Genomic DNA, 22,134 nt, shown 5'->3' on the forward strand with positions numbered 1-22,134 from the left:
TATAAATACCAATTTTCGTGTATCAATTTGAGAAAAGCGAGTGGATATCGAAATTAACAATCTTTTGCAGCTTCTCATATCGAAAATGACAAATGCGCATAAAAAAACTTCTATTCGTTAACGTATAGCTGGAAATTACAAGACAGAAACCTTAAAGTTTAAACAACCTTCCATTCGGTTAGTTTCTGATGTAGTTGCTTAGCTTCTTCTCGCATACCACTTGTAGCCAAACCTCCAATCATATCAGAATAAAACTTGGCACCATACGGCCTCTGTGGGCTCGATACCAGCATTTTCAAAACCTTGATCGCATCGTCTAGTTTCTGTTTTTGACATAACTTATGAATAATGTACTTATAAGTACTATGAGTAGCTCTATGTCCATTTCTATTCATCAATTTCAAAATCTTCACGGCCTCATCGACCATATCAGCATGACAAAATCCCCAAATCAAGCTTCTATGCGTAACATCATCAGGAACAATCTTCTTGTTCTTAATTATTTCCTGATATAAACCAACCGCTTTCTCCATATAACCTCTTTTAGCCAACCCATCAATCAAAATGTTGTAACTTACCAAACTCAGAGGGGTATTACTGTCTTTTAAACATTCAACGATCTCTAAACATAGATCCATCATTCCACATCACAAAGCGCACGCAGAAGCGTGTTGTAGGTGATAATATCAGGTAAACAGTCGTTCAACACCATTTCGTTAAAAAAACCGATAGCACGATCAAGAAACCCGTATTGGCAAAACCCCTTTATCAAAATATTGTAAGTAACCATAGTCGGGGCGTTAGACGTTTCATTCATGAAAGATAATATCTCATCCACCTTATCCAAATACCCATGGTTAAAAAACGAGTGAATAAGCGTTGTGTACATTACCGTATTCGGCTCCATACCGTGAGATAAAAGATCGTTTATAACCAAAATAGTATCTCCGAAATTCCCTCGTTTACTAGTAATGTTAATAATCGAATTGTACGTCACTAAATCAGGATTACAACCATGAACCGACAAATCATTCAAGATTTCCATAGCTCGTAAAACACCACGTGATTTGCAAACTAATTCAACAAGAACCGAGCTAGTGCTACGTACGGGGTGCAGCCCTTGGCTAACTGATCCTTCCAAAATGAAACCGCTTGGTTAAGATAACCGTGTTCTAGCATAACACGAATTATGGCATTGTAAGTAATATCATCTGGTGGACAACCGGATACACTCATACCTTCTAGAAGATCAAGAGCCGCGTCTATACGCCTGTTTTTACATAAACCACTGATTAGTATATTGTAAGTGATGGTATCCGGGACCCCACCGGACATAACCATACAAGTCAAGACCTCAGTAGCTCGTTCCGTAAAATTGAGCTTAACTAAACCTCTAATCAACTTCATGCACCAATCAAAGTCGGGAATTTGGTTTCTTCGGCACATTAAAGCTACCAATCTTGCTGCTTTTAGCAGCTCCCAGTGTCTGCAAAAACTCTGTAAAAGCTCGTTATTAGTCTGCTCATCGTTTCTCACGAAAATCCTACCGGAATACGAGTCTTCTGCGTCTTCCTTAACTTCAGTTCTGTTCTTTTTCCATGGATCTACTCTGGTTTCGGTGATTCTATCAAGAACAGCATGGCACTGTAATGAGTTACCGAATCTTTGTGAGGCGGTAAGTCGGGCCCATGGTTCATGTAACTGTGTCTTGACAGGAGAGATAATTGAATGATGGCTGATAAGTGAAGTGAGGTTGACTTGATCAGAAATAAAATTCAAATTCTGCAACATTGATGCTTCAGTGAATCAACTCTGAGAATGATTGAAGAACCTTTATAATGCTAATTCTGCAAAAAAATTGTAATCCAAAATTAATGAAACAAATATTACAAAACCGAAAACACAAAAGTTCTTTATCCGATTGACAGATAGGGGCGTGCGTGAAACCTAAAAATCCGAATCATAACAGAAACCGACAGTTTGGTTTTATGCTTCTGTAAAAAAACAAAATTTTGGTTCCGGTTTGATTTAGCATGGAATAAAAGCCAAAAAAATCTTATCCGAATTTCAAAATTTTCATTTTTTATTTCAAGTAATTTGTAAGAATTTAATAAATATGTAACTCAAATATTTTAGCCAAAATACATAATAATAATAATCAACTAGTTACTAATTAACAAAATGATTTATTTAGACCTAAATTCACTATTTTGGCCTAGAGACAAAATTTTCAAGCTCAAAAAACAAACGCGAAACGAAAAACAAAAACCGAAAAAATAGACGCCTATCTGTTTTCAAAAATAAAAAAACTGAGCTTGGGTTTTTAGTTCTATTTTAGCCCAAAACCGAACCAAACCGAACCATATGACACATAAAGATTCTGATTACCAAAAATCCAAGAAAACCTATAAACCCTAAACCTTACAAAATTGGAAACCTCATTTCACACTATCTATCAGCATACAATCAATAACCATTATACTGAATCAATTATAACATATACAATCAATCGTTGACTCACCAAATTGAAAACTAGAACCGGTTGAAATCGAAACTGTGTAAAGAAATGTTTTTTTCTCCGATACGAATATAAATATTGAGGCTTTGTTTTAGGGAAGACGAGTAGGTGTTGTCGCCGGCGGATTTGCGACTGTTTCCGGTGCGGATGCGGTGGTGTTAGCCGGTGGTTTTAGATTGAGATGGCAATGGTTTTAAAACTACTTAACCCTGTTGGCGTTAACTACTAGGGTTCTGGGTTTTGTGAAGCCGGTGATTAAATAATATTATTACGCTTAACGTCCTTTTATTCTGAGTGCTTGTAAATGTTAATCACATAAGATTTGACTAGAATGCATTAGTTATATATGTTTTAACGGTTTTTATCATCGTTGGGTAGTTAAAGTTTGTAAATATGTCCAATTAAAGTTATCGATAGTCCGATACAAGTACATGCTAAGCTATATACGAGACCAAAAAATAAACATGTCCGGTTTTTAATATTTATATTAAAACTAGCATTGCGTGAGATCACAACTGAAGACGCTAACAACATTCAAACGTTGCCACGAAATCGGTCACTGATTAACACATGTTTATAACATTTTCATAATCATCATAGCTTTTTGAATGTTTGATATCCGATTAATGACGTTACTTGTATAGCAATATCAGTAAAAATACTGTAAATAAAACAATTGTCTTGCCCAGGAAATGAAGACATCGAATAAAATCGCGACTCAAATGAGCTGAGGCCGATCATCATAAGCGTTGAACAACCAAAAAAGATAGGGTTTACTGTTTACATTCAGTAACAACAAAAACCGAACGATTCCAGATATGAACAGTTATAAAAATACTTTACCTTTACATATGTTCGCTTAACGAACAAGTTAGGCCAGTTTTAGCTTGGGAGCGAGGCTCAATAATCTTAAATGAGCTGAAAAGAGTAAATTAACAAAGTTATTCTTGAGATTTAAGTGTTTAACCACCTCTATGATTTTCGTCTAACAAGTTGTTTTTTCTTTCTTTTCTTTGGCTTTTTTACAATGGGACCCTTCATGTTTCACAACGGTTACCAATTTGTCCAAATCACTAACTCCGTCTATTCCTAATCTTTTGACGAAAGCTGCAAAAGTGACTCATCGAAAACCCAACGTTTAAGATTTAAGTCGAGAGCCAATTTAGCGAGCTTATCTAGTCTCGAGCGCGTACCGTTTACAAACCAATCCCGCCTGTCTTGGCTCATTTGCCGATTTTGCACCATCCATAGACGGTTTCGAGCCACTCGCATTATTCACTTCCAGCCTCACATAACACCACTTGGATAAACTGGACCTGTCCATCGAATAATAATAATAATAGTTAAAGGACTGATATTGTAACTCAATATTATTATCAGTTAGCCGTCAGAACAGTCCGCCTGAAAATGCTTCTGAAATCCGGTGTTGAATTGCTGTCTCGAATACCTCTGTGTTCGTCATCTTCCCGAAGAAGGTAACCGCTGCTTCCGCCTTTCAATTCTACTCATATCGTTACTAATTAATGATTTAACTGCTTAATTTGAATCTCAATGTTTAGTGTTTGTTTTATTAAATTAGGGCTTTTTGATAAATGTTGATTATGTGCAGTAAGATTTGTGTGAGAAGTATGAGTACTGGTAAGGCTTCAGCAGCTGCAGCTACACCGGTTTACCCTAAGTTCGTTCCGGTTGAGCAGAAGGAGATTACTTCTGTTACCAAGTCTGATGGTATTCTTATAGCTACTTGATTATTATTATTATTATTATTATTATTATTATTATTAGTTTATGAATTGTTTCAGCATGTCGGTTTTCTAGATTCTATGTTGTTTGAATGCTATTGATTGAATCCACATGAGCTGAATACAATGCTATATCTTATACTGCAGGCTTCACGTTTCGACTGGTGTCGTATAATATTCTTGCTCAGGTATGTATGTGCACAGTTTTATAAGTTGCTTAGAGGCTTTATCATTAAATGATAGTCTGGTACATGCAAATACTTATAGTCCGATACACCAGATTCAAGGCATTGTGATCATTATAGTCTTCTAAGTATTTTTGTGTGATATAGAGATCCTATGTAATTCATTTATACACACATATACACAATCAATATACAAATACCAACTATCTTCTGGTTCAATTTGCAGGCATATGTAAAAAGTTCTGTGTTTCCACACTCTCCATCACCATGTCTCAAGTGAGTTTCTTTCTTTCTTAGTATTCTATGGTCAATACGTGCAATTAAGCTATCATGATAAATTGAATGGCTAGAAAATTATTAAAAAAAATATTATTAGATATTTCTTCTATGGGCTAAATCTACATTACATTTTGGCCACGATTATAACAGATGGAAAGCGCGTTCACCAGTAATTCTTGATGTTCTCAGGAATCTTGATGCTGATATCTTATGTTTACAGGTTTTCTTCATATTCTTTATCTTCTTTTGTATTTATCGTTATCAAGGTTTGGGTATCCTGAATTGAGAAATATCATGCAACTGTTAACAGGAATTAGATGAATATGATAACTTCTATAAAGAAAAAATAGAGCAGAATGATTACTCAAGCATCTACATTAAAAGAAGTGGGAAAAAACTTGACGGTTGTGGAATTTTCTACAAGCACAATAAGTATGTTCTTTGAAACGAAACTGTTTCATTCAATTAACAGCAAAAAACATTTTTACTTTATTCTAAATTAAATAATCTGTTTACTCTTTTGTTCATCTAATTTTCAGATTGGAATTGATCATAGAGGAAAAAATTGACTATAATGACCTGGCTGAATCGATTCTAGACGATTCATCACGTGCGGAACAAAAAGAGAAGGCATCTGATACAAATAATAGAGGTACCTATCAAGTAAGGTTTTTAGATCCATTTTTGTAATTTTACATTCTTTGATGAGTGGTTCTAATAATGATATTTCTTTATTTAATTGTGAGATAGGAGATCCTAATGATTCGTATGTACGGTTGAAACGTGATTGTGTTGGAATTATGGCTGCATTCAAGTTCAAATATCCGTATCAACATTATGTCATTGTGACAAACACACATATTTACTGGTAATGGTAAATTCCAATTCTACCCTTATGCTGTCTAGCTTCTCCTAGGTGGATCTATTTTTGTTTATTTTATGTTTAGTGTTCATGATAAAAATGTGAATTTTGTTCATCAGGGACCCAGAATGGGCTGATGTCAAGCTTGCACAGGCGAAATATTTATTGTCACGTGTAGCTCAATTCAAAAAAATGGTATCTGATAAATTTGAGTGCACGCCGTCAGTGCTTATTGCTGGAGATTTTAATTCAGTTCCTGGAGATAAGGTACGCTCTATCGTGTTTATTTTAGGGCTAACTGCACACACTCAAATCGTACGTGTAACCCGAGCACGAATCGCTTAACCCATTTATCTAAACGTGTATCAAGTTGTAAACGTGTTAATCGGGTTGTAAAAAAGTGGGTTAAACGGGTTGATTGACGTGTCTGATCCAACAGGTTAGCCGGTCGACTTGTTTAATTAGATGTGTTGAATAGATCAACCCGCACATGACCCTTTTAATTAAGCAGGTCAACCGAACACGACCCTCTTGATTAAACAGGTCAACCGAATACGACTCATACTTAAACTGGTTAGACACAGGTCTACTAACTGTCTAATCAAACAGGTTAGCGGGTCGACATGTTTAAATAGGTCAACCCAAACACGACCTGATTATTAAATGGCCTAGATATGACAACCCAAAACCTGACTCTTTTCGTGTCTAGAAATTGCCACCCCTAAAAAAATCTGACTTCCAAAAACTTAATTAAAGGCAACCAACCACCATCCAAAAATCTCAGTTCAAGGTAATGTGATTTGATTACTAGTAGATAAAAATTGATGATGTGGCACTTGACACGTCTAAGTTTTGACCATGTTGACCTTTTACATCTGAGGTTCAAAAAACCCATAGTTGTTAATTACACATCTCACGCAAGAAAACGATGAAATACTGAAATGAAAATTGAATATGGAGTTAAATAGATTTATTTTTCCAAGTATACCAGTACCTTGTTTCTGGAGGGCCCATGTCAGAACCTTCATCAGAATGTTCAGATGACATACCAATGCCTTTGTGCAGTGTGTATGCATACACTAGGGGTGAACCGCAGTTCACGAACTACACACCTGGGTTCACCGGTACACTTGATTACATATTATTCTCTCCTTCCGAGGGCATTGAAACAGTCAGTTACCTTGAGCTTCCAGATGCTGAATCACCTGATCTAAAAGGTGGATTGCCAAATTACTGCTATCCAAGCGATCATTTGCCAATAGGCGCTGAGTTTGCAGTGGTCCAAGATAGCTGAAGCCTTTTCAGGTCACTACTATTTTATTGTTGAAATTTATCATTCTTTTAGAGGTAAAAACTATAAAGTTCCCAATCATTTTTTGAGGGAAAAGGTCATTTTACTTGTGGATTTACGGTTAGATTTTGCTTTTAATGAAATGTTTCTGATTCTAATATTTGTTAAAACTTATTGTACACATAGGAAGAAATGAAGTCCTGTGTTTGTGTATGCATTAGAGCAAGAAAATGTTGGAGATATATGGGATTAGGCAGAATGACTAATTAGGAACAATTCTCACTTCGCTCGTGCTACAATCAGTACTAGAAAAATTGCCTCTACATAGTAAGAATATGCTTTATATTTTTATAGTAGGTTTCTCTATATAGTAGTTTAATATCATATAAATCCGGGTCTAAAAATTAGAGGGCCTTAAAGGACGTTTAAGTTGCCCATGATGATTTACACTATTTTAAAAACAAGACGATTTACTATTCAACAAATGACAAGAGGAAAAGAATTTTGGATGCGAAGATGCATCCGGTTTACACATAACTAGTACAGGAACTCACAAAAATCACGTTTAAGTAACAAACAGTAACAATGTGATGTTTAACACCCGTAATCAACAATCTACAACATAACACATGAATACATCTAGTTGTACAACATGCTACAAAACAACAATAAATTGAAAAAAGGCCCGCAAATGCAGCTGATCTACACAACCATCCTCTTTCTCTAGGTCACATTTCTTCAGCACAAACATTTTTCTATTATCCCCAATCCACCAGAAATGAGATTAAATAGCACCCAAAAGCTATATAGAAAGCGCGTCAGTGAGTCTCAACATGTGGTAACAGAAAGCTAAACCCCGAGTTCTCACGAATTTTAGGTGGAGGCTCAATGTCTGAGATTTGAATTTGATCCATCGATTTTGATATATCATCAAGTGAAAATGGAATGCTGCATAAAATAAATAATTAAATAATAAAATGTTAGGGGTCATAGTACTAACTTATAACTAACCTTGAATCGTCATCCAACAGGAAAGAGTTGCTTGCAACAGTGCTTTCTTCGGTCATCGACTTCCTCATTTTAGATATCACCTGAATAATGATGACATTTGAGGCACATATTAGTTTTATATATATATTTCAAATTAATCGATCTGATTGTAAGAAAATGATAAAAATAATAGAACTTACATCTGGGGATACACTTTGTGTGCCATACTTGTCATCCCAGTACATTGTACTGATCCGGTACAACTGTTGTATACTAAGTATCTGTGTACCAAGAATAAATTCTGTAACGGCAATGTTTTCATAACCGGACCGTCATCGACCCAACCGCCTTACACTGGTTGGGTCTGACTGGCTTAAAAAACCGGCCGATGTAACTAACAAAAACATATAACACTCACCGGGCAGAGATCACGACTTATTTCATCCATTGTTTTCTTGGGCTTTTGATGTATAACCTGAAAGGAATTACAAATTCTCATATAAATAAATATTTATCCAAACTTATAATCATAAATGAAATACGATGAAAGAAACGCTTTACCAGAAATGCAATAGCCTGTCGTATATGCTTCAGTTCATCCCAAGCCGAACCTGCATACTGTAGTTCATCTGTTTAACACTTAAAACATATATAAAAGTATAATATAAAAAATATTAAAAATACCTCATCAGTTGCATTGTAACACCAATGTTCTAGTTCACCCAAACCTGCTTTCACATACTCGCCATTACTAAACGAACAGCATTCGCGCCTCAAAAGTAAGCTGCATCATAAATTTGGAATTACAAAGGAATATATAAAAAGAAATAATTAAAAAAAACAGATGTGTGCGTATATAAACAAAAGGTATACCTGTTAAATAGCTGAACGTTGACGAATGAGAATATTTGTGTGAAAACTTTACGCACCAAAAATGGTGGCACCTAAGAATAATTTGAGGTTAGTAACAAAATATAATCCAAGAAAAGAAAATAATAAAAAGTTAATACAAGTTCAACTAACATGATTTGTTTTCAAAACGTTTAAGTAAACTCCAAGACTCTTAACAATTTCTTGCCAGTGTGCGATTACGGTTTGCTGAGCTGTGCTAGAAACCGAACGCGATGATCCCTTCACCAGGCTTGCTCTGGATATTCTAGGTACCTTTAATTTAACATACAGTAACTATTAGTTTTTAACAATAAAAAAGTTAATGAATTTAATTAAAGGAATTTGTCACATAATAGTAACCAACTTTCTTTACCTGAATGCACATCCCTAACAACGGAGATATTTCTTTTTTCAAATTATCGCGAATCATTCCATATATTTTTTCGACATAGGCCGTAAGCTGCTGCTTAAAAAGCAAAGCTGGATACTTAGCTTCCACTTTGCTAAAACCTTCGACTCCATTACTCAGGCTTCCGTTTGCAAAGGAAAGATCAACACCATTTGGAGTTCCTTGAAGACTCTATAAAACCAAAAATATTTATAAAAAAATATGAAATTAAATTCTATATATTAAAATAAAATTTATGAAATTACGGATGTCATCCTGCCGAAAAGTGCAGCTGATGGTCGACGACGCTGCGGGCCAATTCCAGATGCGGCCCCACTCGCTTTTAGTGTGCATTGGAGTAGAAGCAGAAGAGTTGAAGCGTTGGACAGCCAGTAGGCCAATGCATCGTTATTATCCTGCCTTCTCTTTAAATAAACAAAATATTAACAAGAATCAGTATCAAAATTCTTATATAAAAGAACGATTTTTTGTAAAATGGTGTTTTAGGACAATATTAAAAAAAAACGGGTGCTTTTTAAAACGGTGTATCCGGGGTTTAAACCATGAATTTTCTCTCCTCATCTCATAAAATAAATTATTTTCAGAATTCAATTAACATATATAATATTTAAAAGAACCTAAGTAATTTTTTTTCTACATTTCAATTGAAATTGGATTGAAAATTGAGTTGTATCCAAATATAAGTACATTTTAAACTACTTTATTTTGTATACAACTCAGTTCAACAAAATTATATCGAAACTTAACACCGCACATTTAACATTTGTTAAATGTTACAAATTCTTAGAAAAAACCAAATAATATGCTATGTGAAATCTGAAAAATAAAAAATATATGATTTATGAGATTAAGGTCAGAGAATCCGTGGTCTAAAACCCCCCAACACGCTAGAAATACAAACTAAAAACTCGCCATTTTATCAAATACGTTTTCAAAGCACGCCATTTTTTACAAAACCTTCAAAAGAGACGTAATATTAGCGTAATGCAAGAATATTTTAAACCTCTACTGCATTGCCTATGGTCTGGATGATACGATCAAATATACTTGTCTTCTCAACTTCAAAAGATCTCCACTGCAAAAGGCATTTGTAGATAACGCAAGCTGCTATCGGTCTGTTCCCTGAAAACCCCAGATGCTGTGCTATGCTTTTAAGAAGCAACTCTTGATTTTCAATCTGTTTTACGTTGAGTGATTTCTGTGGTTTGTCATCGAGTTCTCCGAGATCTCGTTGGCCCACTGAAGGACTATTTGGATCCTAAAACACACGTAAACAAAGAAAGATGTCATTCAATAATTAAAAGCAAAGAAATGAAACCAATAATTCAAAAACCACATTGATGTAAAATTGTAAATAACAATACCAGAGATGACTTTCGATCTCCTATTAAAGTGCCACTGTGAGTCCTCTGCAAAGAATCAAAGATCAAAAGAGTTGTTATATACTTGTATTTTATAAGGTTCATTCAATAGAAAACCAATTTTAAGTAGAAAACTTTGAGAGTCACATAAACAGTTTTATCGTTTGTGGTTAGCAGGTGTCTGAATCTTGAGTCCGAATTTGGGTACGTTAACAATATCTAGAGTTGATTTTTTTGGTTGTTAGTTTATTTTGGGATTGTTTATATTTGCACTTCTATTTTAGGATATAGATACTGCCATTTATTTGGCATCCTATTTGGGTCATTTTAGGTTTTCTTATTCTCAAATACAAAAGGGTCGATTAGTATTTGGTCAAACTCGTGTTCCTGTGTTTTTTCTTTTGTGTTTGATTCTGGGCCGACAACTGGTATCAGAGCGGTTTTGAAGAAGCCCTTGTAGAGCCACGAGGTTGGAAAACTACAAAAAAAATACTTATTTTCATCTAGCACAAAATAAAGTTAAAATAACTATTCGTTCAACGCAAAAATAAATATTAACCTTAAAATTAGTTGTTACCCGAAAACTGTTCACATCCGCTAGTCTCACTAGCGGATCCCACCAAAAGCTGCCACATCACCACTTCCTCTAGTACAACTAGCGGATGCCTTCACTTTTCGCCGCATCACCATAGTCATCTGGAAGCAACACCATGTCACAACCACATCCGCTAGTCAAACTAGTGGGTCGCCCATTTTCAAAGTATGTTTCAAAATCTATCCAAAAGCCATGCAAAAATTACAAAACCCACCAAAAAGTTAAAAAAAAAAATTCGCCATTTAGCTTCGAGTAAAGGGCTATGGGAATTCAAACTGTGAATAGCTAGGACGTGACCAAGTTAGGGCCGGGGTTCTTGAGAGGTCGAGGTAATCGCAGGTTTCAAGAAGATGATGGTGGCCCAACATTACTTTGAAGATTGGTGTGAACATTAAACAATTAGGGTGATTATCAGACTTAATCGTTTAAGTTCACATGTGAAACGGGTCAGAACCTTGGCTGGAGTCCGATTTGGGTTAAGAATCATCTAGTTTTTTTTTGGTTATTTGTTTATTTTAGGCTTTATTTATTTATGGAGTTTTTTCATGAGTCCTATTTTGGTCAAGCTCGTGTTTCTGTGCCTTTTTTGTGTCTGATTCCGGGCCAACACACTATTACTTTAGCTGTGATACACAAGACGGTCAATCGGTTATGTGACTACATAACCTAAAGGAACATATACGATATATAAAACAACACTAAAACGGATTTTATGCCAAACAATAGCTTCAAGTCTTTTTATTAAATAAACAAACTCGACCTGACATAGAAACCAAATTACTAGACCTATACTTATACTAAACATAAAAACCCAATCCTAACTCTATATAGTAATACTAATTAAATCAACTAGATAAACCTAATCTATTTAATCGAAACCTTTTATTAAAATTCTAAACTTTAAACTTAATTTCTTTTAACTCATTATTGCTTATCCACCTTTTCACATGTGAGGGGGTGTTTGGCCTAGCTTTTATTTTTTAGCTTATGCTTATATTTTAAAATAGCTTATAGCTTATTTTCTATTATTTGATAAGCTCTTTTTAAGTGTTTGAATTAGCTTATATTCTACAAGTTGATTATACGTCTTAATAAGTTATTAAATCCATCATTCTTTAATTTGTTATAGTAATAAGTTGCTTCACTATTATTAATCGATCACCATTTAAAGGCAAATGAGTAATTTACCCCCTTAAACAAATAAGCTTCTTCAAATAAGCTGAAAAACCATCTTCAAATAAGCTTCTTCAAATTAGCTTATATAAGCTTATAAGCATAAGCTAAAAAAGCTAAACCAAACACCAAGTTAAGCTTATTTTATAAAAAAAAAAAAGCTAGGCCAAACACCCCCTGAATCGTACTACATACAATATTTTATGCAGTTCTCTACTTAAAAATAATAATAAAAAAATACCTGAATAATAGATCGGGAACGGCCCGAAAGGAACTTATTAGGTGCCATGGATACCGATTGTTGGCGGAAGACTTTGTTTTCTGATTCTAAGTTGTATAATTTCTCTTCCAGCCTAGCAGAACAAGTACATATTGAACATGTAGTTTATAGAAACTGAAAGTTATAATAAATATAAAAAAAAAAAAAAACCTGGTCATGGATTCCTGAAATTGAACAACTTTCTTTTCTGTTTCTTCCAACTTAATACGTCTCTCTTCACAACATTTTTCAAGATCATCAGCGCGTTTCTTTTCCGATTCCCACTTTGCCTGCAAAGCCGAAAACACAAACCATCAACTTAAAATTTAATCTCACAAACAGTTAAAGATTAAGCATTCAACATACCTCTAAATCTTCAACTTTTTCATTTAAAGATTCAATTTTCTTAGTATCTTCAATAACAATCTCTTTTTCCTCAACAACCGCAGGTGCTTCATCAATAGCTTTTCGGGCAGCCTCTCTTTCCATAGCTGCAATTAAGTTTGCTTCATCAAGTTTCTTTTGCATATCTTCCATAGAACTTTGATATTTAATCAAATCTTGTGCTTTCGCTTCTTCCAAATCAGTCTGGACATACGCAAATTTGTACAAATTTATATATATCATCACTTATTATTTTTCGAATACTTTTACATAAGTAGATATACTCATATACATATGCAACATTATATTACCCTTAAACGTTTCTCGAGCTGTAAACGCCATGTTAGTTCCTCCATTTGTTTCTCCAGCTTATCTTTCGCTTCTTTAAGTAAACCATGATCTCGAGCTGCCTGCAGTAAAAAATGTAAAGCTAGTTAAATATATATTAAGGGTCAGCGTATACGCACATGAATGTAATTTCATATTAAACTATAAAATCTGACCATTTTAAGGTTTCTAAGCTCTTTCCTTGCAATTCTTCCCCTCCAACCGCATTGTGTAACTATGGTTCCTTTCTTTAGTTTTTTATAATATGCAGAAGTTTTATGACAACGCCAACGGGCCTAACCGAAGAGAAAACCACTAGAATCTTCAGTTTATACAACACAAATATAAAATTAGTTGCGGTTATATTTTATTACTCAACCTGGATTTTAATGGCGGCTTTAGTTTCCTTTCGGTGTCTGAATCTTTTACGAGCCTCGATTGCACGTAAGCCAGTCTGTACCGCAAGAACCGACACCCAAAGTCTATGATAGGCTACCCAAGCACGCCATTTACGCACATGTTTCTCGATTTTTATAGCGGCTGCAATTCTTTTCAGTTCTTCAAACGTCTTACACGCCAATCTATCTAAATTTCCAACATTTTTAAACATAAAACACGGGAGTGTTGAATTAATGAATTATTTATTTTTCTATTATCGATTTGGTCAAGTTAAAAAATATTATAGAAGCTCACATCTAGAGAAAGATTGTAAGAAGATTGAAGCCTTGCGTAATGCGGTAACCTGCCGGTGAGCAATATGCGTTCTTATTCGTCTTTGAATTCTTGCTGCTGCAGTGCTGAGTACTTCGGCTCTCCTTGCATCTAATTCTGCCATCTGTCCTGCTCTCAAGAACACCTTTGTTTTACCTATCTGTATAATAATAACGTACGCGGTATGTTAATTATTGTTATAACATTCAGATAAATATTAGTTTTACACAGTAAAACTAAGTTTAAAACATAATATCGACAAAAAAAACTGTGTACCTGAAAGCCGGTGAGCCCCATCTTTTCCAATATCTTTGCACATACTGTCTTTTCATCAAAGGTACTTCAGTCACAATAAAAAATGTCAGAATATATATATGGTGAGATGTTCAAATGAGAACAAATAATATATTTTAAGAACCGCTTAATTATCTTTTATGCATAATGTACAAGTGCATTATGCGGTTCTCGGCTTCTCGCAGTTCTCAACATACTTTTTTGTTCTTTATATATAGGGTAAGAATCCTAAGAGAACAATTTGAAAATTGAGAACTTTGAGAACCATTTTGGACCACTAAAAAAACCTCTAAAAATATTTAAAAAATTATAAAACAAAAAAAACAAAATTTTTAAAAAAGTAAAAAAACCAAAATTCTTATATTTCATTCCGGTTTCATAAAAAAAAACTTCGTATTATACATGTGTATAATTTCATTTAATCTCTAGTTACGTAATGTATACATATGTACATTATCATTTACCTTAAATTGTACATGTGTATAAAAACATATGTGTGCACATATATGTATAATTTAGCTAAACCGAGACGGTTTTTTTTATGAAACCGGGATGATAAATAAGAATTTTGGTATTTTACTTTTTTATTTTTTGTTTTTATGATTTTTTTTTTATTTTTGTGGTCCAAAATGGTTCTCATGGTTCTCAATTTTCAAATGGTTCTCACATGATCCTGATCATATATATATATATATATACAAAATTTAAATCAGGAGAAACAATATGAAAACATATACCCTCCAGCCAAGGCTTCTGGTGCAAGAAGTCCAAATCTGTTTATAAACTCAAAGAAAGCACGACGGGTAGGATAACCAGCACAACTGATTCTGATTGCCTCTAAAACACCCTAAGAGTAGAAGAATTAGTCACAAATAGAAAAAAAAACAAAAAATAACAATTACTACATATACTCACACCACAACGCAATTGTTGCATAATATTGAGGTTTTCGAATATGGCAGGTTTCAGTTTATTGTTAGGCTTTACACATCTAACATAGTGAGGCTCCGTAGCATTTAGCGTTTCCATCAGTTGTTGCAGTTGAAGCTGCATTAGCATATGGTTACATGTCAGGTTATAAGATATGATATGATAATGAGTAAAGTAAAGATACCTTGAAACGTGAACCGATTGAAGAAAATTTAGATGATTTGGATGACTCTTCGGCCACAGGTGGGAAAAGACCTGCTACAAATGAACATTTGGAAACGCTCAACAAATCTTGGTGTTCGGGAACCACGTAATCTTTATTTTTGTCGAGAAATTGATCAGATTGATATTGCACCTAAAACCAATACAAATTATTTTAGTTTTAGACAAATAGTGTTTGGCTCGCATGCATGCATACATACCTCTCCAGCATAATGAGCAATCGTGAAATCTGTGCGCGACAACTTGGGCTTTATAAAGCGTTTATGATTTTTGAATGTCTGATAAAGCTTGTTTGAGAATGTCTCGTGCGTCGACTTTGGAAACATGCTAATAACCATAAGTTCAAATTTGTAAAATATTAACAAAAATAAATCTTTTCTCTGAACATAAAAAGAAAAAAAAATCAAGTTTTATGTTATACCAAGCTTCATCAAGAAGAGCAATGATACCACCAGGTTTCTGCAACATAGAAACACAAGACGAGTCGAGAGTCATAATACTATATACATCAAAATTTAAAAACAATGAAGTAATTATTTATACCTTTTCAAGGAGATCTAGAACATCTTGGTTATCAACGAATTCAATGTAGCTCCAGTTGATAGCCTCTTTTTTATATTCTTCTTGTTCCCCTTTAAAGACGTGCTGAAATTCAAACATCGCACTTTCCATCTTCGGTTTTTGAAAAAAACATTCTTCGTGATTTTAAAAAAGGTTCGAAAATTACCTGGTTAAAGTGTTGCTGCAGTTTCTCATTTGTGAAGTTAATGCAAAATTGCTCAAAGCTGCACGCGTATGATGACTTTCAGATACAACAATTCGAAAAGTAAATACAGTTAATTTCTACTACCTGTTGTTCTTAAAGCTCTCAAAACCATAGATGTCAAGCACACCAATAAGAGATTTTGAACTCGCGTCTTGTCCTATTGATACATTGATTTTATTCACCAACCTGAAAAACAATTATTAAAGATTGTTGATAATTAGTTACCACAAGTTTATGACTTTATTCAATACAGGTTTCTTGTACCAGTCGAATAATCTGCAATATATTGTTTTAGCCAACCCGTCTCTGCTAAACGATGCGCTAAGAGGATCAAGTGTCCTCTTAATAACTTCTTCAGGAGTTACCATCACTCGCTTGCACAACGCATCTTGCAAGCCAACAGGATCACACCTAATACGACCTCGTCAATTTATAAATTTATAAACACGTATAACAATTAAAAAAAATAATCTACAAACTGCTTAACACTTAAATATAATCATACATAAGAAGTTCTGCCGCCATCTTGAGATGAAACTTAGCTTTGTCGTCTTTTAGCACCGAAGAATCCACCTCTTTCCCTTTAGAAAATGCAATGTTTCCAAGATGAAGTATAGCTGCAGTAACTCTGAAAATTGCTTCCTATGAAAAAGTAAAAAGATTGATTATAAATTTGTTATATTACTTATAAAATTTTTATATAAAAAAGGAAAATGAAACCTGTTCTTTTTTACTAATTCCAACAATATCCATAGCTCTCCTTGTGGCAAGATATTCAAGTCCTTCATCCACACCAACAAGCTCGTAGCATTTTGACTGGTTAAGATAGTGAAACGACTGCGGGCTTCCTAATTTATATTTCTCAATCTCCTGAAACCGCATGTATAATTAGTCAAGTATTTACCAGTGAAGTTGATTTTTTAAAAGTTATAAGGGAAAATCACCAAAATGGCCATTTTGACCATTGACTTTTTTCTTTTACAAAAGTATCAAGAAATTGTTTCAACCAACCACATGCTTCCACATGGCACACCCTAATGCGCCGACGCAACAAAATTTCATCTGGCGTAGCCGAGGGACACGTGCCAAACACTGATTGATTGGAAAGTTTTCAAAGTCAACGATTTGGTCAAACTCATAGACCATTTTGACCGCTGACTTCTTTCTTTCACAAAAGTATTATATGACTTTTTTCTGTTTTGGGCTAAGAAATTGTTTCAACCAACCATATGCTTCCACATGGCACATCCTAATGCACCGACGCAACAAATTTCTCTACCACAAATTCCCATCTAGCGTTGCCGAGGGACACATGTCAAACACTGATTGATTGTAAAGTTTTCAAAGTCAACGCTATTTGGTCAAACTCATGGGTCAAGATCTCATATTTGGTATTTTCCCATAGTAAAAACATAGTACCTCTGGTGGTGCTGCACAAAGCAGGTAAAAACAGTGATAGTTCCTTTCAGGATCATTTACTTGGCAAACCCGAGATCTTTCTAAAAGGTAAGTCCGGATAGCTGCCCCCGATATCCTCCCTTGCTTATCAAATTGGATCTCAACAAACTTTCCGAAACGACTGAGCAATTATCACACAAAATAAATAAAAATGCAACTAAAATATAAACATTAGTTCTTTAACCACAAGACAATATGCTACAAAGCTAGTCACCTGGAATTGTTATTTCTAACGGTTTTAGCGTTGCCAAAAGCTTCAAGAACAGGATTTGACTGCAGTAAAAATTGTGACAGAAGTTTATATAGTTGTATACACATTGACATAAATTTAGATCATTAAGGGTATTTAAACATAGAACTATACGTCATATATCGTACTTCAAGAACTTGTTGTTCAACTGTGCGGCCTTCGGTAGCTTTTCTCCCGCCCAAATATGCAAGAAACCGCATAAGCATTTTGGTTGTCTCGGTTTTACCTGCTCCACTTTCACCACTCACCAGAATTGAATTACTTTTTCCTTCGTTAATCATCGCCCTGCAGACTCCGTTAACAATGCATCATCATCATCAAAACATGATAAGCAGTTTCTTACTAACTAGGGGTGGCAAATGTGACCCATGGGTTACATTAAAATGTATATAATGGGTCAGAATGGGTCGAACTAAAAAAAGAAAATGATTGAAACGGGTCAAAACGGGTTGACATTTCTCAAGTTTTTTTTTTATGGAATGAAAAAAACGGAAAAAAAAATTTAGTATTTTTACATTTTTAGTTTTTTGATTTATATTTCAAGTTATAATTTTTTTTTTTTTGAATTTTTTAATGAGCGGTTTTTGAAATCTCAACCCATTTAGACCCATTTCAAAAACCCCTCACTAAAAAATTCAAAAAAATAAAAATAAAAATTATAACTTGAAATATAAATCAAAAACTAAAAATGTAAAAATACTAAAAAGTTTTTTCCGTTTTTCTCGTTCCAACAAAAAAATAAAAAAAAACTTAATAGAAATGTCAACCCGTTTTGACCCATTCTAACCTATTATATACATTTTAATACAACCCATTACCCAATGAGTCACATTACCAACCCTATAACACTAACCAACAGGCATTACGTGTAAACGATAATAATAATAATAATAATAATAACCTGTAAGATGTGTCTGCAATTGCAAACACATGGGGACTCAATTCACCAAATGGTGCTCCCTTGTATTGTTGCATCATATGAGCATCATACAAATGCGGTAACTTTTGGAACGGATTGATCGCGATTAGAATGTTGCCTGTGTAAGTCTGTCATTATTTTAAAAAAACTTAAAAAATATATTCTTCAAGATTCTTTAGACTAAAATAAGATGACAAAATTTGAAAACATTAAACCTACATAAATTTCATTAAGCTCATATCTGGTTCTTAAGTTCTGCAAGACTCCAGGCTCGTGCAAATAAGATAACTTTGTCATGTCATCCACACCGCCAGCCGGTGCTTCCATGTCCTTCGGATATACTTTTGATAAATTAGCAACCACCTGAAAAAAAACCCATGATATGAATTTCACTATAGTGTATACTACTTGTATATTTGAAACATAATATATTGATGACTAACCGTCTTCCCATTATCGGCTTGAACCTCAACGTCTTTCCCTTTAATCTTTGTGACCTGGCCTTCAACCCAAGCTTCGGCTGTGTCTTCGACCCAAACATGGGAGCCTACTATTATATTAACCGCAGTGCTCTGTAGCACATACAAAACAATCAATACATTCTCCTAGTTAAGACGACATGCGTGTAATCAACTAATCATGTATCTATCATTCTATCTACATGGTTCGCTTTAGTTGCACGTAATCTCTTAGACGAATAACATTGGTTCCGTTACTATGTTTTTGGATGTCAAACAAGCAACTTAAACATATTTATTACTCCCTCCGTCTCACTATAAGTGTTCACATTTCTTTTTTTATTTGTCCCACTACAAGTGTCCACTTTCAAAATTTATTAACCAATTTCCAAGTTTACCCTTAAACACACACACAATTAACATTAATAAACAATATTGATGGACCTACTTTTCAAGGGCATTATTGTCATTTGGTATGAAAAAAAAGTAATCATTCAATTTACCTTAAACTTTGTGTTTTTCAAACTTGGACACTTATAATGGGACGGAGGGAGTACATCATTTTTTATATCAAGTTTACCATGCAGTACAAAGTTGGCAATAAAATTATAAAATTCCATTAAAATCATATTAATAACAATTCAAATTAATCCAACAAGATGCTAACGAACGTATTAATCGATCACCAAAGTTTCATGATGTTTCGGACGCCTAGTAATTCATTGCGGAAACTGATAAGAAACAAAACACAAATCGCCTACGTACCATTGTGAGAAAAATATATGTATATATTCTTGTTATATTTCAATGATCATCACTGATCCATTCGTGTCGGGATCAATTTCGGTGATCCTGAAGGATTTGATGGTGAAAATTTCTTTTCTGGGCATATTTTGAATGAATTAATCGTGGGATTCAGGTTGTGATATCTCCATAGCGATTTGGTGTGTCACATTATTGAATTTGAATTGAATTGAATTGAATTTGAATTGAATAGTTTGTTTCTTTCTTTTCTTATTCATGTTCCCTGTGAAGTCGGATTGTTTTTCGTAAATTACTCGTGGTTGAAACACGTACATACATAACGTATGTTACTTATGTAAAACAAAAGTTTTTGAAATAAAATTAAGAATGTCTTGTACATGATTTAAAAACAATAATAATAATAATAATAATAATAGACAAGAAAATGATTATACATAAAAAACAAAAGAGTTGAATTGTATTTTGTATGTACTATAGAGGGATGAAGGGTTAGAGGTCGGTCTAAATTGATTTGGGATGAAAAGATTAGGCATGATTTGCTAGACCTGAACCTTTTCGAGGATAAACACTCTTTAAGACGTAGAATTAAGGCTATGGACTTGTAGAGAGAAAGTAATATCTTAGGGGCTTCTTCTTACATTTTTTTTTGTTCACGCACCAGTATGTTAATTTCTTTTCATATTACATCTCCAGACATTTCTATTTTGTATTTTTTTATCTATTTATGTATTATTATTATTATTTTTATTATTATTACGTGTTGTTATTATTATATTACGGTTGGACTTTGATTTTCTTTTATATTCTCGTACATATGATTTTCGAAGTTGGAGTCTCTCTGAAAGTCATCTCTCTAATCTTTGAGATAGAAGTACGGTGTGTCTATATCTCACATTTCCTAGAATCTACTTATAGGTTGCAATTGGTGGGATTCCATCGGGTAAGATTTATTTATTTATTTGACAACTTGAAGTGATGTGAGAAAAAATCAAAAAAAACTAATGTAGGTTTCGCACCCTGTAATAAGAAAAAAAAGATATCAAAATGGCCATCAAACTCGATCATAAAATTAATAAATTAGCATTTGAACGTATTTTATAAAAACATATTTTTGACTTTTTTTTTTATTTTAGTTAAAAACTCATATCAATCAATCACTGGGTTTGATTAGAAAATTCAAAAAGTAAAGCTATTTTGATACACTTATTAGCCAAAATGACCATTTTAACAAATATTAAGGTGAGAGGCGTGGTTTACTCGGGCCATTTGAGTAGTCCAAGTACATGATGAGGTGTACACAGTCCGCCTTTGTCCGAGTAGTCTAACTACACCGAGTGTACACCAATACACCATCCGCCTTTGTCCGAGTAGAAAGAGTGGGTCAATCATTCTCTCAATTAAGAATCAATTAGTCTCTCTCACTTCCAATCAAATAATATATAAACATATATTAATGAAGATGCGTTTTACAAATAATTTATGGGTTAGACTAAACGTACTCTTCTCGTGTACTTGTCATACTCCCTCCACTATACTTTCAATTCCTTTGACAATTTTATTTGACATATTATTACCCTCTAATATTTTTAGTTATTGCAAGTCTCCTTATCAAATCAAATACTATAAGGTTTATTTATTTTTATTTTTTTTTTTCATTTTATCTCTTTTTGTGTTCATTATTTAACATAAAAATAATATTTATTATCATTACAAAACTTATTTACAGAATAATGATATAACATCTTTATAAGACTTTTTGTATATATTTATCTTAACATATGCCTCTCGCCCGACAAAAAGAAAAAGCATTTAAATTTTCTGATATGTTCGAATGCATAAACTTAATATCACATGAAAATAGAACTAACCTGTTGATCAAGTCGTAGGTTATTTAATCTCTTTTGTTGATGAACTACATGTGTTTCATTTTTAAAGTAATCTATCTTTAAAAATTATATAAAAAGAACGAAATCACCCTAAAAATATTAAAACGCTTACAGAAAAAAAAATGTTTTTTTTCTCTGTAATTAAAAAAACGCTTTTTACGTAAGATGAGGTGAGATCCGGTACAAATAAAATTAACATACTAAACATA

General features: G+C 33.7%; 2 protein-coding genes and 1 pseudogene across 3 annotated transcripts; 1 reads left to right on the plus strand and 2 right to left on the minus strand.

Moving 5' to 3' along the window:
- Window position 1: 1 nt before the first annotated feature.
- Window positions 2–2,711, minus strand: LOC143566317 (uncharacterized; annotated as a pseudogene). Its single transcript, XR_013141216.1, has 2 exons — window positions 2,522–2,711; window positions 2–1,847 (listed from the first exon to the last, which is right to left on the minus strand). The product of XR_013141216.1 is annotated as an uncharacterized LOC143566317 (transcript).
- Window positions 2,712–3,859: 1,148 nt separating this feature from the next.
- On the plus strand, window positions 3,860–7,002 carry LOC143566319 (carbon catabolite repressor protein 4 homolog 4-like). Its single transcript, XM_077053058.1, has 10 exons — window positions 3,860–3,993; window positions 4,128–4,246; window positions 4,408–4,448; window positions 4,672–4,721; window positions 4,875–4,944; window positions 5,035–5,156; window positions 5,264–5,376; window positions 5,475–5,592; window positions 5,706–5,857; window positions 6,570–7,002. The coding sequence occupies exons 1-10, from the start codon at window positions 3,926–3,928 to the stop codon at window positions 6,878–6,880; spliced, it is 1,164 nt and encodes a 387-aa protein (XP_076909173.1). The 5' UTR covers window positions 3,860–3,925; the 3' UTR covers window positions 6,881–7,002.
- A 428-nt stretch (window positions 7,003–7,430) lies between these two features.
- On the minus strand, window positions 7,431–19,158 carry LOC143566318 (myosin-11-like). The gene is made up of 36 exons (XM_077053057.1): window positions 19,036–19,158; window positions 18,799–18,944; window positions 18,026–18,182; window positions 17,862–17,920; window positions 17,609–17,768; window positions 16,910–17,059; window positions 16,695–16,831; window positions 16,454–16,600; window positions 16,274–16,375; window positions 16,151–16,208; window positions 15,967–16,068; window positions 15,845–15,882; window positions 15,624–15,750; window positions 15,386–15,556; window positions 15,187–15,318; window positions 15,009–15,118; window positions 14,254–14,317; window positions 13,960–14,137; window positions 13,646–13,851; window positions 13,443–13,562; window positions 13,251–13,349; window positions 12,922–13,143; window positions 12,727–12,845; window positions 12,538–12,649; window positions 10,532–10,576; window positions 10,171–10,425; window positions 9,413–9,571; window positions 9,132–9,338; window positions 8,891–9,031; window positions 8,741–8,811; window positions 8,552–8,651; window positions 8,429–8,485; window positions 8,286–8,342; window positions 8,068–8,148; window positions 7,889–7,968; window positions 7,431–7,825 (listed from the first exon to the last, which is right to left on the minus strand). Exons 1-36 carry the CDS (start codon window positions 19,141–19,143, stop codon window positions 7,696–7,698), a joined length of 4,407 nt encoding a protein of 1,468 aa, XP_076909172.1. The 5' UTR covers window positions 19,144–19,158; the 3' UTR covers window positions 7,431–7,695.
- Between the last annotated feature and the right edge of the window lie 2,976 nt (window positions 19,159–22,134).

Source organism: Bidens hawaiensis, unplaced genomic scaffold (genome assembly GCF_021521415.1).
Source record: "Bidens hawaiensis isolate Kalapana, Puna unplaced genomic scaffold, B.hawaiensis_p1.1 tig00022871_1, whole genome shotgun sequence".
Classification (NCBI taxonomy): Eukaryota; Viridiplantae; Streptophyta; class Magnoliopsida; order Asterales; family Asteraceae; genus Bidens; species Bidens hawaiensis.

What these genes read in the sequence shown, in the direction of transcription:
- LOC143566318 (XM_077053057.1), bottom strand. Translation starts at nt 19,143, where the DNA reads ATGGAAGCACCGGCTGGCGGTGTGGATGACATGACAAAGTTATCTTAT. An exon ending in TGGGGCTCACCGGCTTTCAG is followed by an intron (nt 14,138 to 14,253) that starts GTACACAGTTTT and finishes ATTATTATACAG; the next exon opens with ATAGGTAAAACAAAGGTGTT. An exon ending in GAGATCGAAAGTCATCTCTG is followed by an intron (nt 10,426 to 10,531) that starts GTATTGTTATTT and finishes CGTGTGTTTTAG; the next exon opens with GATCCAAATAGTCCTTCAGT.
- LOC143566319 (XM_077053058.1), top strand. Translation starts at nt 3,926, where the DNA reads ATGCTTCTGAAATCCGGTGTTGAATTGCTGTCTCGAATACCTCTGTGT. An exon ending in TCTCCATCACCATGTCTCAA is followed by an intron (nt 4,722 to 4,874) that starts GTGAGTTTCTTT and finishes CGATTATAACAG; the next exon opens with ATGGAAAGCGCGTTCACCAG. An exon ending in ATCTGATACAAATAATAGAG is followed by an intron (nt 5,377 to 5,474) that starts GTACCTATCAAG and finishes ATTGTGAGATAG; the next exon opens with GAGATCCTAATGATTCGTAT.